We start from the raw sequence: 15,847 nt of genomic DNA on the forward strand, positions 1-15,847 counted from the left end.
TCTAAAAATACATTCGTACCATTTAATGTTCTGTTGTGCTCTCAAAAATACCAAATTGTGGAAATAAATTGGATTGTAAACACCAATTCACATCGACTTAAACCGGTTTAAGAGGAGTGATTAATTGCAGAACAGAGAAACAAAGAATAATACCATTCAAAATACTATTGAATTCAACAGTTGGTAGCATAACTAAAGGAGCTTTTCATGTTTCTGTGAAAATATTCCCTGAGCTGCATATCCAACCTTTGGCACGTGTCATAAGAGCTCATTAGAACTATGCTAATGTGCTCCTTCAGGCCCAGCAACTGAAGAAGAAACCAGCTATGTACTTTGATATATCTGACATGATTCAGCAGGCACTAACAAGGATGACTCTGAGACACAGACCCTGCGTATTAAAGGTCTGTTTTCTTCAAATGTATTTTTTTAAAGGGTGGCCTTATGTCTTGCAGTGCACTTTTTTAAAGACAGTCCTCCTGAGGTTAAGTACCCTGTTTCAAGGATGAAATGGTGATGGATCAACTTTATTCTCAGAATCAGTCTGTATACTGGCTGCCTGATGTGAGTTACAAAAAATGTAACAGAGTTATCTGAAATCATTGGTTTCAATCTGATTTCATGTCTAAGTGGAAATTAATTTCCATTCGTTTTTTAGTCAATGGTGATTGCAAGATCAGGATTTTAGTATAGGCTATGTTTTTTTTTCATATACGCACAACGAACATTTTGTACACCGCAGTTATTTATAGGTCAGAACAACTTTAATCATAGAAGTTTTCGTAACTTTACATTTAAGTATTTATTCATTTCCATGGCTTTACAATACTACACATCGTTGCTTATAAAATCCTCAGATATTTCCAGATTGCAGTGGGAGACCTGCTTCATGTGAACCCATTTCACAAATAACGGAGAACGCATCAAGAACATACAGGTCCGTAAAAAAGCTCTGCTCCGAGGTAGGTGGTCCTAAACTCACTGACATTTTGTCAGTACCTCGGTGGGTACAGGATGATTTTAATCGCGCTGGACGTCACTCACAGTCTCAGCAAGTCAGCGCGCTACGCACGAGAGCAACAACGTAATTTCGAATCGGGTGATTTCTGGATAGCCTATATGGCACGAGCGCAGCGCGCGGACACAAATCGCCTTTCCTTCGCTAAAGCGGAATCTATACTTTCGCCTGGCCCAGCTCCGCTTCGCGAGCCTCCGCTGACTGCACGCGCACCTTCCCGGACGAGGCTTTTTGTTGCGTTTGCCGTTATACTATTCTTTGAAAAGACACGGGGGCGTCGAGGAGTAATGTCCCTCTAAAACCGTCGGGAATCGCCGGGGAGAAGCCATTTGCTGGTACAAGTCTCGTAATGAATGAGTTTGATTAATTGATAAATGTTCAAACTTAAAACATTCTTAAACTATTGCTTTATTTCGCATCAAACACAAGATAAATTTAAGCAAATAGTGTATAATTAGTGTCTAAATTCATTCTTATTCTATTTTTACAATAAAAATAAAACGTAGGCTACTTCGAATAAGCCTTGAACAAACTATGCAAAAAAACAAAAAACAAAACACTATGTATTGTTTTCCGTCAAAAAGCATCTGAAGGAGTTTGAAATTCACATTAAACTATACTTCTGTTTCACACCCAGATGTTTGTTCTGTTCGACGTAAGTGCCCTGCGAAGTGGACATCACACGATAACTAATTTATGTGTTCCATGAACTTACTGCGAGACGTGAATTGAAATTGTATTTATTTACAGAGGTATATGATGTCACACTTGCCCGTGTGTGAAGAGGTTGGGCAGCTCAAATCCGTGAATGAATGTTCCGAAGTGAAGCGAACTTCATCTGATTCCCCCTGCTCAGGGAGTAGGGAGCAATGAACACTGTATAGCTAGAGACCATGTCAATGGGAACACAATTCGTGCACGGAGCTCACTTCTAATGAGCTGATTATCTAAATCAGGTGTGTTAACAAAGAGAGACATACACGATGTGTAGAGCAGGGTGTCGCGAGGACTGGAATTGAGAGCAGCTGATGGACACAAACAGAACCCACTGGATGTTGCGCATGCGCGACTGAACGAATCACTCCACGAGACGACTCGTTCGTCCCGAGTCACGTTAAAGATTCGTTCAAAATGAACGAATCGTTCAAGAATGACCCATCACTAGCGTCGAGTATAAATCAACCTTCAGAGAGAAGCACGCGAATGGTTTTCAAACTTAAATGAATCGTTAACGTTTGAAAATGAAGAAGCCTTCTCGAAAGCTGACTTTAGCTCTCGCAGCGTTGTTTTGGATAGCCGCTTTACTCTGTTTCATATTGCTGAATAGCCGGAAAATACTACCTGACCAAAGAAACGAGCAACCGCAAGTAAAAGAGGTGAGTGATACATCATGTCATGTTAGAAATAACAAACCTCATGAAAGAAATGGCTTGATTTTTGTGGTTTATTGATTTTTAAAACTTATCAGTAACTCTTTAGCGTAATTTTTTTTACGTGAGGTGCACCACTTTTACAATAACCTGCCTAATCCATTAATAAAGCGCAAATCTGTCCATTATGTAGTTTTTTGTTTGGTTGTTTGATTGTTTGTTTGTTTTTATCTTGTCCGTTGTGTTAAATCAGTCAGTTAAGTGAGATTAATTTTTGAACAACTTCTGAAACAGGAGGAGAAATAGCTTACTTTTCCCTCGGGAGACGAAATCTGCTTTGCGATAACCTTTTCACATTTTATTTGATGGCAAATATAGTTCTGTAATAGCCAATTTAGTCTCCTTTCCTATTCAAATGTGGATTCCTATCAGTATGATGCATTTATAATTATAATTTAATATATAATTTAATATACACCTGCGTACACGAGGGAGGAGATATTCAATCTAGATTATTGAGTGAAACGTAAATATTTAAATAGTCTGCTTGAAAATGGTCGTAATTTACGCTATAAACGAACCTGAGACATTTGTACCCCTGACATTTGCTTTAGAAACAAGTGTTCAGCCCCTTTTGATTCCCCACGGGAAAAACAAATCAAAAATGAGATCTCTGATTTGTTTCTCATTGAAAGAAATGAGTTTTATTGAGGTTTATTTCTGAAGAGAACGTCTTCTATTTTCTCTTGACAAGTAATAAACTCTCATGTGGTTCATCTGGTCTGAAGTTTCACAAGAGTCTGTTTACCAAGACATCAGAGTCTGAGATTTCAGCATGAACTCAAAAATCATGCTTTAATAATGATTTCCTTTTAATATTTTCTTAGCTGTCTCATTTGTGTTTATTTTATTCATCTTAAACACATTTAAAGAGAAACATCTGGGATGAAACTTATTCGTAAAGGGTGTATAAAGATGCTTGAGATGATTGAACTGTCATATATTTTTCTTTTATATATTAAATGAAATGTACTATATAAAATGGTTTGGTATGTGTTAGATAAAATAGTGAATGAAGGAATGTATAGTTTTCTAGTTCTGATGTGATGGATTTTACCAGGCGGTACCAATCAATAAATAATTATGCAATTTTGTTCAATAGCTATCATGACTAATAGAAAGTAATGTAAACCGAAGGTCAAGGATATTCACAAACAGAATAAAGCGAGATTATGCACATGTGTTGCATTAGTTAATTGATCTAGCTGCTGTATTATTGCTGTAGGATGCATAAATCTGCTGTAAAATCTTATACATCTTGTCAGATTTTCATTCAAACAGCGACTGGTATATGACAATAAAGTATCACTGAGGGTAATGGGGTATGAAAATGTATGGCGTAATATATATCAACACTGAGCAAAACTAAAGGAACAAAATATATGCATATGCTCCTTACATCTGTACAGAGACTTTTTATGGTATAATGGACTGATTTATCTCATAAAATGCAGTAAGAATGCTTAGCTGATGAATGCTTGAGTATTGATGGATTAGATTCATTTTTTTTTCCTAAAAATAGGTGAAACTGTTAATGTGGCCTTGAAAACTGGCAGGTGATTGATTTTGCAGATACTCCTCCACTTTACTGTACTTTAGTATTCTGTGTTGAGCATCATGTTGCTGTTTGCTTCAATATCTATTTTCTGTAATAACCCTGACAGGGAAGGCTGAACCTGCAATAGCTGTTATTGGTGAGGAGGAATGTCAAATACAGGGTTGGCCCAGCGGCTGTTGAGGTGAATGCGGTGTGTGTCTCGGTGGCTGGTGTGTTCAAACCATTCATCAAATGGTGGTGACATCTCACTCCGATTCGATGGGAAGATTCTCCCCCATCAGCAGAATGATGCATTATCTTTATAATGGTAAGGGAGGACTGAGATATCACCCATGACATCTGCTATTACCATGATTCATGGCAGATTTGTCCCACAATACAGATTACACAAGCAGACCTTGTTGTTGTGGGGTATATTCACAGTGGATTCATGGCACTGGCGTTGAGGTGTTAGACCGGACAGATGGAGTTTGATGGATTCATCATTTGCCTGAACATGAATTCTGACAGAACATTGAAATGAATCATTTTAATGCAAATCCGCAGACCAATTTTAGAGTCATGCATGGATTCTGTACCTGCTGAGAGTGTGCTGAGGCCTTTAAAAAAGGAGCAGGATTTAATCAGTTCAGATATGTGGTTTAGTGCATTGGAAGAGTGCAGAGGCTTTGGTGGAATAGAACGCTCTATAAAAAGGAACTACACATGCAGAGTACAGACGACAGGACAAGGAGGATCCAATTTCCACTTCCTCAGTCTGTCCTTCTGCTCTCATTAGAAGGCTGAGCTCTGTGGGAGCTGGGGGAACACTGAGCCCAATCGTAGCACTGCTCAGATGCTCCGATCAGTGACTGTGGAGCATCAAGGAGCTAAGGATTTCAGCATGGAGCGTGGGGTTGGTTGTTCGAACGCGTTCTTTTGAAGGCGAATAAAATTAAGCAGATAGGAAATATGACAATTGAAATTTGATCAAGATGTGCCAATTAAATTCTGTTTCTGTTATGGAGTATTCTTAATAATTAAAAGTTAATTTTGCAGAGAGTCACTGTGCCCGAATCCAAAATGTCAAGATTAACAATGAGGTACATTTTTGCTAGCGCTCTCACGTTTTGTCATTTCAACATTAGCTCAGCCTGTAGGATTGACATGACACTTTAAAGTTGTTAAGCTGTTTTAGACATTCAGAATTTATGAAGTGCCTATGTTGTTGGGAGTAATAAGAACTAAATAATGGACTAATATACTACACCAATTTTTTTTTTTTTTTTCAGTCAATCCTGATTGTTAAAATTTTGGGATTTTGGGCAGTCCAGTTTAATACATTTCACATTGTATTAATTGAATTGTGTAGTGTATAATAGGCACAGACTATTTTTTTTAGCTTCACATTATAAATCCATCAAGTGAAAGGATATCAAAAACATTTCATGTTTTCGCCGATTTTAGAACTCAATAGTTGAATCTGAAATTGCATAACGTCTAGTATGTACTATGTTTGGTTTGAAACTTACTTTGCTTACTATAAAGTGCATTATGCAAATTAACATTCTGTTAATGTTACTTAGCAATGCATGTTTGTTGTGTTTTGAATGACTTGAAAGTCTGGTAGTGTGTAATAGTTTAGTGTCTTTTGGTGTACAATTCCCATTTTTCTCTGTTACATTTACAAATTCACCAAGTGTATGATACTTAGTGTTTTTAGATTTTTAAATTTGTTAGTTATATTGTACTTGGGGAATGGTTGAATAGGCCATTGCTGAATGTGTGTAATGAGTTAATTTATTTACAGCAATACTTTTAAGAGGATGAACTTATATGCTTTAAAGGGTTTTAGTTTGTCGTTCATCTGTAAATTCATCCACTTTGAACAGGGCACAGGGCATGGAAGATATGCTAGGCCTGTCATGATAATTAAATAACTGGCTAATTGCAATTTGATTTAAACAACCGCGATTATTGTGCTTTTTATAGGGCACAAGAAGGAGTCATACACCAAAAGAAACGAAAGTGACGTGACATTCAGCCAAGTATGGTGACCCATACTCGTGCTCTGCATTTAACCCATCCAAAGTGCACACACACACTGTGAACACACACAAACACCGTGAACACACACCAAGAGCAGTGGGCAGCCATTTATGCTGCGGCACCCGGGGAGCATTAGGGGGTTCAGTTTCCTTGCTCAAGGGCAACTCAGGCGTGTTATTGTTGAGAAACTAGCAACCTGCTGGCATGGGTTTACCACCAGGCCCGACCATAACCAACAGCCTCCAGCCCCCTTAATGGTCTAACATCAGCAAAATCTCAAGGAAGTAATAAGTGGGAAAACATGGAAACTCTCAAGCAGCTGTAGGTGAAGAATGTGGAGGTTTATTAAATTATGATTGATATGGCCTTATGGGTTTTAAGACTTGGTGTGTTCAACACTCAACATTCGGGACTACAGCTTGCTGTGTGCCTCATATTTCGAGGGGTTTGGTGTGATGGTGATGCATAGCGCTGAAATATTAATGACTTTCTTATGATAATTGAGAATATTGCCTACAGCAAATTTGTTTATTTTTTCCCTCTCTATTAAATGGTTTACTGAACGCGTCTTTCCGCCTAGTGAACATGCTCATATCAGAGTCTTTTGTTTTGCGATGTATTATTATTATTTTTATTATTATTATTATTTATTATTATAATTCAATTTGAAACCATTTAATTTGAAAGATGCTAGGATTTGGTCAGACCAATAGAAATGACTTGTGTAGCCTGAAGCGTCTTTGACTTCCAGTCTTTTTTTGGATCAAACCAACAGACAGTGAAAACTGGATGGAATAAATCCTCTCAATAAGTCTTGATTCCTGTGTTTTCATTATGTCTTAGATCTCAGATGCTGAGTGGGATGACCTGCTGGAAGAGTTTGAAGAGAAAAGCTACCTCAATGCTCACAGATGGAAGCCAGGCCAGGATCCCTACAGTCTGTATTCCTTCAATCAAAGAGAGAGCGAGAGAATCCCCAGCAACAGAGCACTTCGAGACACCCGAAATATCAGGTAAGCTCTCTGTGTGAGATCTCTCGCTCTCGAGTATGAAAAGTTTCTTATGCTCACAGAAGGCTGCATTAATTTGATCAATGTATTTATACGGTTTTATTTTATTACAATTCAAAAACAAAAATTTTCAATGTTAATATGTTAAAATAAAAATTATTCCTGTGATGGCAAACCTGAATTTTCAGCAGTCATTACTCCAGTCTTTAGTGTCGCATGATCCCTCAGAAATCATTCTAATATGCTGACGTAGTGCATAGAAAGATCTCTTCTTATCAATGTTTAAAACAATTGTGCTGATAGAATACTATTCATAAATCATATAAGTATTTATATGTTTGCTGTTACTTTTGATCAATGTTATACATCCATGCTAAATAAGTATTCATAATGCTATTTCATGCATACTGAGTTTTTTTACACTGTTAAAGAGTTGGATTCCCATGCTAAACATGGACAAAGTTTCAAAAATTAAGTTGTACGTTTGAAGGAGTATTTTTGTTCCAAAAATACCTCTTGCGGTCTGTCACAAGTTTCGGAAAGTTTTTTTCGAGTATGGGTTTGTGTGACGTTAGATGGAGCGGAATTTCCTTATATGGGTCCTGAGGGCACTTCTGGCGGAAGAGCGCGCGCTCCCGAATAGCAGAGCAATGAGAGCAGAGACATTCACTGATCAGAGCGAGAGACCTAATTGTCACAAAAGAAACGTGTTTTTGGTTGTTGTTAACTTAGCTATCGGCGCGTAAGCACATCAAGTAAACAACATGCGATGTTGTCATCAAACTGCACTTTCCACATGTACAGCTTAAAAAAATAAACATAAAGTGGAACTTAGTCATTTTCCAAAACCGCTAAGCATTATATACAGTTTCAATACATACCACATAGAGATGTCGTTGCTGCTGCTGCTGCTCTTGTTAAATTTCAGCCTCTGGATCTGATTCTGGATCATAAATAAACAGCTGAATCTGACTGTTAGCCATGGTTTGTTTTGGATGTTTTTTTTTCCTCGCGGTAATGTCACAGCTTCCAAACGCTCTCAACGCAAAAGCCTACTGGCGCTCGTGATTCTTTAGCTCCGCCCACACGTCACGCCTCCAGCCACCTGTGTTTTTCCGGGAAAAATCGGTACAGACATCTTTCTCTTATGAATATAATAAAACATTCCCCCCCCCCCCCCCCCCTTTAAAAAATCTAACTGATGCCAAACTCAGGTCATTTTGAGATTGTTCTGCTGTACTATAAGCATTTAGTTCTTTAGTTCAGCAATTCCACAGACAACCACATTTCTAAATTTTTGCACTAGTTGCGCTGGTGCACTTTTTTTTTTTATTAGGTACACCTACACAACACCACGTGATCACTTGCAGTTTTTTTTCTTTTCTTTTTTTTTCTCTCACCATTGAGAAATAAGGTCCAAATTAGTCTCTCTAGAGCCCTGGGTGGATCAGTGTTTCAGAAATTCAGCAGATACCAAAAATTTGATTGTTAACATGTTTTAATTTGCATTGGTAATTGGGCTTGTTTTTAGCTGCTCTCTGTGGAAACATGGCCTTGTGATATTTGTAGCTCATGAAATGAGGCCAGTCCTAGCCACTGTACAATTTTACTCTGCAGTACTGTGGGAAGTCACTCACTCATTAGTGAATTTCACTTCTTTTTTTGACAGTGGCACATTTCATTTTGCTGCTGTTTCTGGATTATTTTCATGTTTACCATGTTTACACCCTGATATTAACATCTATCTCAGTTAGTCAGATCGCATGGAATCAGCGGTGACAGATTTTCTCATGTTTGCACCTCATGTGACCACTGTCCACATGTGATGAGATGTTAGATCCAGATATAAACAGGGTCAAAGTTTTTGTGTATTAACAACTGATGAATCTTTACTTGAATTCAGTGAATAAACAAGAACTTTGATCAACTTTCTCAACATCCTAGTCAGAGTTCAGAAACTCTATAGTAGTACAGTACTGCATTTACTCATGCAGTACTGATTTCATGATTTAAAAAAAAAAAAATCATGATTTAGATTTAATAAAAAAATCAGATTCAAGACAAATTAGATTCAAATATGTCCTCTTATTATTGCTTGGACAAAATGTTAAACTTTTTTCAAATAGCCCTTGATGCCTTCAGTGTGACTCTACAATACTCATAGTCATGAAAATAAAGAAAACTCTTTGAATGAGAAGGTGTGTCGAAACTTTTGGTCTGTACTGTATGTATGTATATGTAGACTAGACCTATTATATTTTAGTTAACTTGCGTCTTGTAACAACAGTAGCTAAAATAACCTTATTGGTGTTTAGTAAACATCATATGCAGACTTTTCTGAAAATTGCAGATGTATTTAACAATGTGGGCCCACAGACCAACTCTTTAAAGTCAATAGAGAAAATTATTTATGAATGTGCCTAGGGATGCACGATAATATCGGCACAACATCGGTATCGGCCGATAAAAGCTTAAAATGACCATTATCGGTATCGGCCGATATGAATATTTCTGCCGATGAGCCAAACCGATATTCTCCAAGTGAAATAATTGACCTGTTTTTCAGATGTGAATGTCTGTCTACATTTGTAAAATAATAAATTTATGGTAGAATCAGTACAGAAGAGATACATGGATTTCTCTTCAGTAAAATTAAAGTTTAAATATATCAGTATATATTTGTAAATATATCAGTATATATTTGTATATATATCGATATCGGTATCGGCATCGGCCAAAATTATTTAGAAAATATCGGCATATCGAATATCGGCCAAAATCCAATATCGTGCATCCCTAAATGTGCCTTGTCAACTAAAACCTAACCATGGGTTATTCTCAATTGCACAGGTCTTCAGGTATGTGTCAGGTTTAAAATAAAATCATCTAGAGAGCTTTTCTGGCCTCTATAGCAGTGCAGTGTTATTCTCAAAAAAATAATTCATGCAGGGGCTTGGAGACATTAGAGAGAATCTCCAATAAAAGGTGAGGCGGCTTATTATGCAGGCCCAGTGCTCTAATGCTATACTTTCTTTCTCGATCTGTCTTTCCATGTGTTGTCTATTTTCTGTGTAGCCTTCATTTCTTCCTTCCTCTTACATGACTAAAATGCCTTTTGTAATTACAGTAGGAACACCACACTCATTGTTCATGCTGTTGTTGAACATTTGCACTCAGTTTACAAATTCCTTCAGGTGTCTTCAGGCAAGCTTAGTCCTATCAATGTAGAGAAGGCAAAAGAGCTACATTTAATGCTGAACTGGCAGAGGAATCAGTCAAATACAGAATGAGACTTCACTTGTGGCAAGACCCTGGTCCTTTCAGTTAGCCTGGTGGCTGAACCTCATTTTGCTGCAGAGAAAAGAACCACCACCACAGGATATTAGCATAGACCTCAATTCAGAAGGACTTCCATTCCTCAAGGGCTAATAACTGATAAGCTCAGGCACCAGGAGCTTTGCAAATGTTTTTCATTAAAGCTGCCAATTATTCAGTACAAAAAGTGGCTTCAGAGTCACTGTGATGAAACACCGGGGAGGGGTCGAAATATAACCATATAGTAAAGATTTTCTATAGATTTAAGATTAAACCATTACAGTCAGAATTGATGAATTCATGAAGATTCTGTAAAGTGCACTTATGTTTTTACAGTCTACTTGGCACCTTCTTTCATAAAGTAGGAAATTTGTTTGATAATTGTTACGCTTTTTATGAGCGAGTCATTGAATCATTAATTCAGTTGATTTGTTCAAACACAGGTTCAATCAGGAACAAAACAGCTTGACTTTATTTATGAGTGAGTAATTGAGATTAAAACATTTAAATGTGACTGACTACATTTTGTAAACCACAATTTAATTGGTTTCATTCTAACATTCTGCGTTCTAACACAATAAGTGCATCCCAAGGCAAAAACTGAATAATAATAAAATATATAAATATAAATGAATTAAAGTTTTTTCGGTTTTCCCTCCTGTTAGGTCTCCAGTGCCTTTTTTTTTATGTAGGTCTAATGGATATTTTGGTCCATGTACTGTATGTGCGTTTCATTCTCTTCATAGCATGCTGTCTCCTGGGCCTTTCAGGCTTGCCAAGGTTGAAGCAGTGTCACTCAGTTCCCTAGAGCTCTTAGACATCCTATTGTGTGTACAACAAAAGCAGCATCTGAAGGACGTTCAAATCTTCGCAGAGAATCTGAGACATGAATGCATATTTTTAAGATAAATTTCCCTGTCAGGTCCTGTCATTGTTCTGTGTATAATAAACAAGAAAACATATGCAAACTGGAGTAGCTTATTTAATTTACTTTTACTGCCTTTTTCCTCTCTCTCTCTCTTTAAAAAAAAACAAGGTAAGAAAATAGGATTTCAAATTAGTTTTAAACTCATAGACTGATTTTGAGGCTTTTACAGATGAAGGTTATTCCATAGCCTTAGTCCAACTATTGCAAATGTGCAATCTTCTCTGGTCTTTAACCTTGATCTAGGCTGAGCCAATGAGAGATTTATTGCCGATCTCCGACATCTTATGGGCTTATTTTCTTTTAATAAGTCAGATAGATAAGGGGGTGTCAGGTCATTTAAGGATTTAAAAACAATATCTTAAAATAAATTTTATAATGCACTGGTAACCAATTTAGAATCTTTCTTTGGAGTAATATGATCTCGTTTGCGAGTCCCCATTAGAAACCTGGCTGCAGCATTTTGGACCATCTGGAGTCGTGATATAGAAGACTGGGGTAAATGTCCAAACGTGCTAAAACTGTGGCATGCATGGCTCTTTCAAGATCTTTAAATGATAGGCAAGACTTAATTCTAAAGAGAAGTTTTAAAGGGATAGTTCACCCAAAAATGTTCTTCAATCCGGTTCTTGAATCGAGAACGAGTCAATCTTTTGTTCGTTATCTGGCTCGGCTTGCTGTTTATCTTCAGTTCTCTCTTCACATCAGTTCAGTCAGTGTACTGTTTGAGTAAATGAATTACTCAGGGATATTGGTTTATTTTAACTCTGATGGAGTGTTAGCCATGGTTTTTGTTCGATGCTTCCACAAATTCTAACTGACCCTCTGATGTCACATGGACTACTTTTGATGATGTTTTTATTACCTTTCTGGACATGGACAGTATACCGTACATAGGTTTTCAATGGAGGGACAGAAAGCTCTCGGACTAAATCTAAAATATCTTAAACTGTGTTCCAAAGATGAACGGAGGTCTTACGGGTTTGGAACGACATGAGGGTGAGTCATTAATGACATAATTTACATTTATGGGTGAACTAACCCTTTAAATGGAAAAAAACTTGACTTAACAACTGTTAATCTGTTGGTCAAATTTTAGGGAGGTATCAAAGAGGACTCCTAAATTTTTCACAGTAGGCTTAATGAAGGAGTTCAAATATCCCAGATTATGGTTTAGATTAGCCTTATTCTTCTGAGGCCCAAATACAATAACTTCTGTTTTACTAGAATTTAAGCATAAAAATGTTAAAGACATCCAAGGTCTAATGTCCTCTAGACATGCAAACAGATTTCCCAAACCTTTTGTGTATTGTGGCTTCAGAGGCAGATATATTTGTGTGTCATCTGCATAGAAATTAAATGACACTCAGTGTTTCTTAATATTACCTAGTAGAAGCATATACAAAGAAAAAAGGGTTGGGGCAAGAATGGGCCCTTGGGAAACACCACAGGTGGATTTTAAACCAGCTTAAAGCTTTGTCTTGAATACCAACATATTAAGATGAGAAATAAGAATGGTGTGTATCAAATTCACTCTGGTCCAATAAAATTTGAATAACCGAATCCCCTGAGTCAATCGACAACAAAATGTAATTTAATACTCTAAGGCAGACTCAGTACTATGATTTATCCTAAAACCAGACTAAACATTTTGTAGTTGCAAAAGTGCTGATTTCTCTAAAATATGCATATCATAAGTCATGTCATATGCAGTACTTCCATTGGTGAGGCCATATGTTGTGATTTTTGTCCAGCAGTAGCAATCTCAAGGAAAGTGAGCTGGATACATCATAATGAGAAATGCTAAGACGACACTTCCAGTTCCCAGTTTTCTCAAGGAACTTGCATCCATCATTTTGGTGAATTATCAAGTAAACTGCAATATGCTTCCCCTCTCCTAGATGTTGTATTCTGACAGAAACTCTAATGATGGTCTGTGTTTTACGGTTTAAAGCATCCCCCTGTCTCAAAAGACCTTGGGCTATAGCTGCATTGAGCGATAGATCTTGCTCCCAGGCTGCCTCCGGTACAGGCTTCAAACAGCATATGAAGCTGTGGAAACAGCCCTTTAGCTTATAATGTGTTTTTAAGGCTGATCTAATTGTATTCATGAATAAGCAAAAGCAGAAATGTAGATGTACTTGATTCCAAAGCAAATTTATCATAACAGTTTAACCCCCAAAAAAGTTTTGTCATCAAGCATAAATACATCTTCACTTTACATTGTAAACATAACGTTATTTCACTGTTTGACTCAATATTTAAATGATTATTTTAAAGTGAAAAAAAAAAAAGATGGAGAGGCCTAAATTACACTCTGCTTATGCAGTAAACAGTCAATTTCAGTCAATTTTCAGTAGCAGACTTTCCAGACAAATTGGCTCGGTTTCAAAACCAAGTGAATTACCTTGGCAGCATTACAAAACATCATTCACAAGATCCTTGATGCAAAGACTAATTTACCATTTTACCCCAATATTTGTATATGTTTTGTATGTTATTTTTATTAGTTTGATTGTTAGCTTAGAGGAGAATGGACGCAAAACTTTACACTTCACTATGTAGTTTGTGTAATAAACACTATTTGTGAGACTGTGTGGGCAGCAGGTAGCAAGACAGCTCACAAGATTGGAACAGAGCCATTAATTAGGCCAGCCATATTGAGCCCAAAATGAAATATACATTCACTTAAGTGATTATGATGCAGGTATGCTTCTACTAATATTTACTATTCAAACTCATTTAAGAAGGTTTGAATAGTGGGTTTACACAAGACCACCTAAAAATGTTTTGGTTTAGCAATGAAAAATGTAGTTTAGTGATGTTCACAGATATAGGTGCTTGTTTTTGCAAAGATAATGACTGGTTCTGTTTAATGTCATAGGAAGCCATAACAATAAAGCACAGCAAAGACCTTTTTTTTTCAATTGCCATTGATTCTGGGCCCATTTTAAATAATTTTAAATGATTTTAAATAAATCTTCATTTAATAATTTTCAAACACATGGTTGAGTATACTTTGAAAGCTGTGCAGACACTGCTTTGTGCGAGACGGAGCGAAAAGTGAAGTATACCTGGGGCTGTAGTGGTCAGCTGCCGCAGAGTGTGCAAAAATAGAAATCGCTGATGAGATTAAGAAAATATCTAGTGGAAGATGAGAACAGATATTGCCCAACCCCAACTGCATTAGCAGAGCATACTTTCCTGAAAAAAAAAGTATATTAACTTGAATGACCATTTTAACAACAATGTCTAAAATAGGTGTATCTATAGATCTGTATCTAGAGATCATCTTGCACCCCATCTTAAAGGTCAGATGTATTTCTCTCCATCTGTGTCCCCCATCCTGTCTGAATCTAGGACACAATCTCCCTACAAAGGCTGTCCTGTTGGTTTTTATTCTCTGTAGGCTATTCTCATATGCCAAGGCCAAATGGCTCAGTGGTCACCTGTTATTCCCATAACTGCTTTTCAGTAGTCGTTATACAATAGGTTTATTTTGCGTGAAGACTATGTATACTTTATCACATAACCCTGATCTTTTAGTTTATTCTTGTCCACAGACACTATTTACCACCAAAACCTTGAGTCTCTGGTATTTCTGAGGTGGAGCAGTGCAGGGTTATGTTTGGTGTTTACTGCAAGTCAGAATGTTCATCCTCAACACAAACTGCTTTTTACTGGCCCACTTCTTCTGCTGTTGGGGTGAAGCAAAAATGCGATTTATTTTTAATCAGATCCTCCATTATTTATGCTCTCCTCTAAGTTCTGCCTGCTGTCCTTTCCATTCTAACCACATGTTCCCTTTTCCTCCACACAACGGTTGCTGTTTGCCTGTTAACACAGGCAACATCTCTCTTAACCATGGCCCATGTTTTATGTTGTCTATTCTTAAGTGCTCACTGGATACTTAAGCACCTCAGAAACCCTCGCTTTACACATTTCAGCAGTTTCTTTTGTTCGCCATATGCTAAGGGATGACTTGACCTCCAACACATTTGAATATTAAGTAGGTGTAAAATCAGTAAAGGTTTTACCACATGTTAAACTTGATGCTTAATTAGTACAACAGAGGCTCATTATTTTGACTCCCTTCTGTCTCCCCCAGGTGTACAACACTGCACTATGACCCCGACCTGCCATCCACTACCATAGTGATCACGCTTCACAATGAGGCACGATCTACCCTGTTGCGCACAGTTCAGAGGTAAGACTTGGACTCAGTACAATCCATCAGTGCAATTCTTATAAGCTGCTGCTGTGCTTATTTGTTCCTTTTCATTTTGTGCCACAAAGAAAAAAATGTAGCTTTTAGCCCCTCTTGAGCTACATAAAACTGAACACTATTATTTCCTTTTAGCCTTATTCACTTTCAGACAAAATGAGCAAAAATTGCACCTTTAGGGATATGACTGCTTGTCATTGGGGTAGTACTTTCAAAGGAATGACTTTGGATGTTATTTTTCTCTAAAAGTTTCATAGTAGTATCTTAAGGGTACATCTTATTATTCTAAAGTACTAATATGCATCTTTAGGGGTAAAGGTACAAATTTATGCCTCCAG

General features: G+C 37.2%; 1 protein-coding gene across 1 annotated transcript in view; it reads left to right on the forward strand.

The window, feature by feature from the left end:
- Positions 1-1,870: 1,870 nt before the first annotated feature.
- Positions 1,871-15,847, forward strand: part of LOC127938033 (polypeptide N-acetylgalactosaminyltransferase 14) — a 30,034-nt gene continuing 16,057 nt past the window's right edge. The window contains exons 1-3 of the mRNA XM_052534398.1: positions 1,871-2,394; positions 6,878-7,047; positions 15,393-15,491. Of these exons, the coding sequence (XP_052390358.1) occupies positions 2,260-2,394; positions 6,878-7,047; positions 15,393-15,491 (404 nt within the window). The 5' untranslated portion in view covers positions 1,871-2,259. The remainder of the gene's footprint in view (positions 2,395-6,877; positions 7,048-15,392; positions 15,492-15,847) is intronic.

The sequence above is a fragment of the Carassius gibelio genome, chromosome A20, assembly GCF_023724105.1.
Source record: "Carassius gibelio isolate Cgi1373 ecotype wild population from Czech Republic chromosome A20, carGib1.2-hapl.c, whole genome shotgun sequence".
Lineage (NCBI taxonomy): Eukaryota > Metazoa > Chordata > Actinopteri > Cypriniformes > Cyprinidae > Carassius > Carassius gibelio.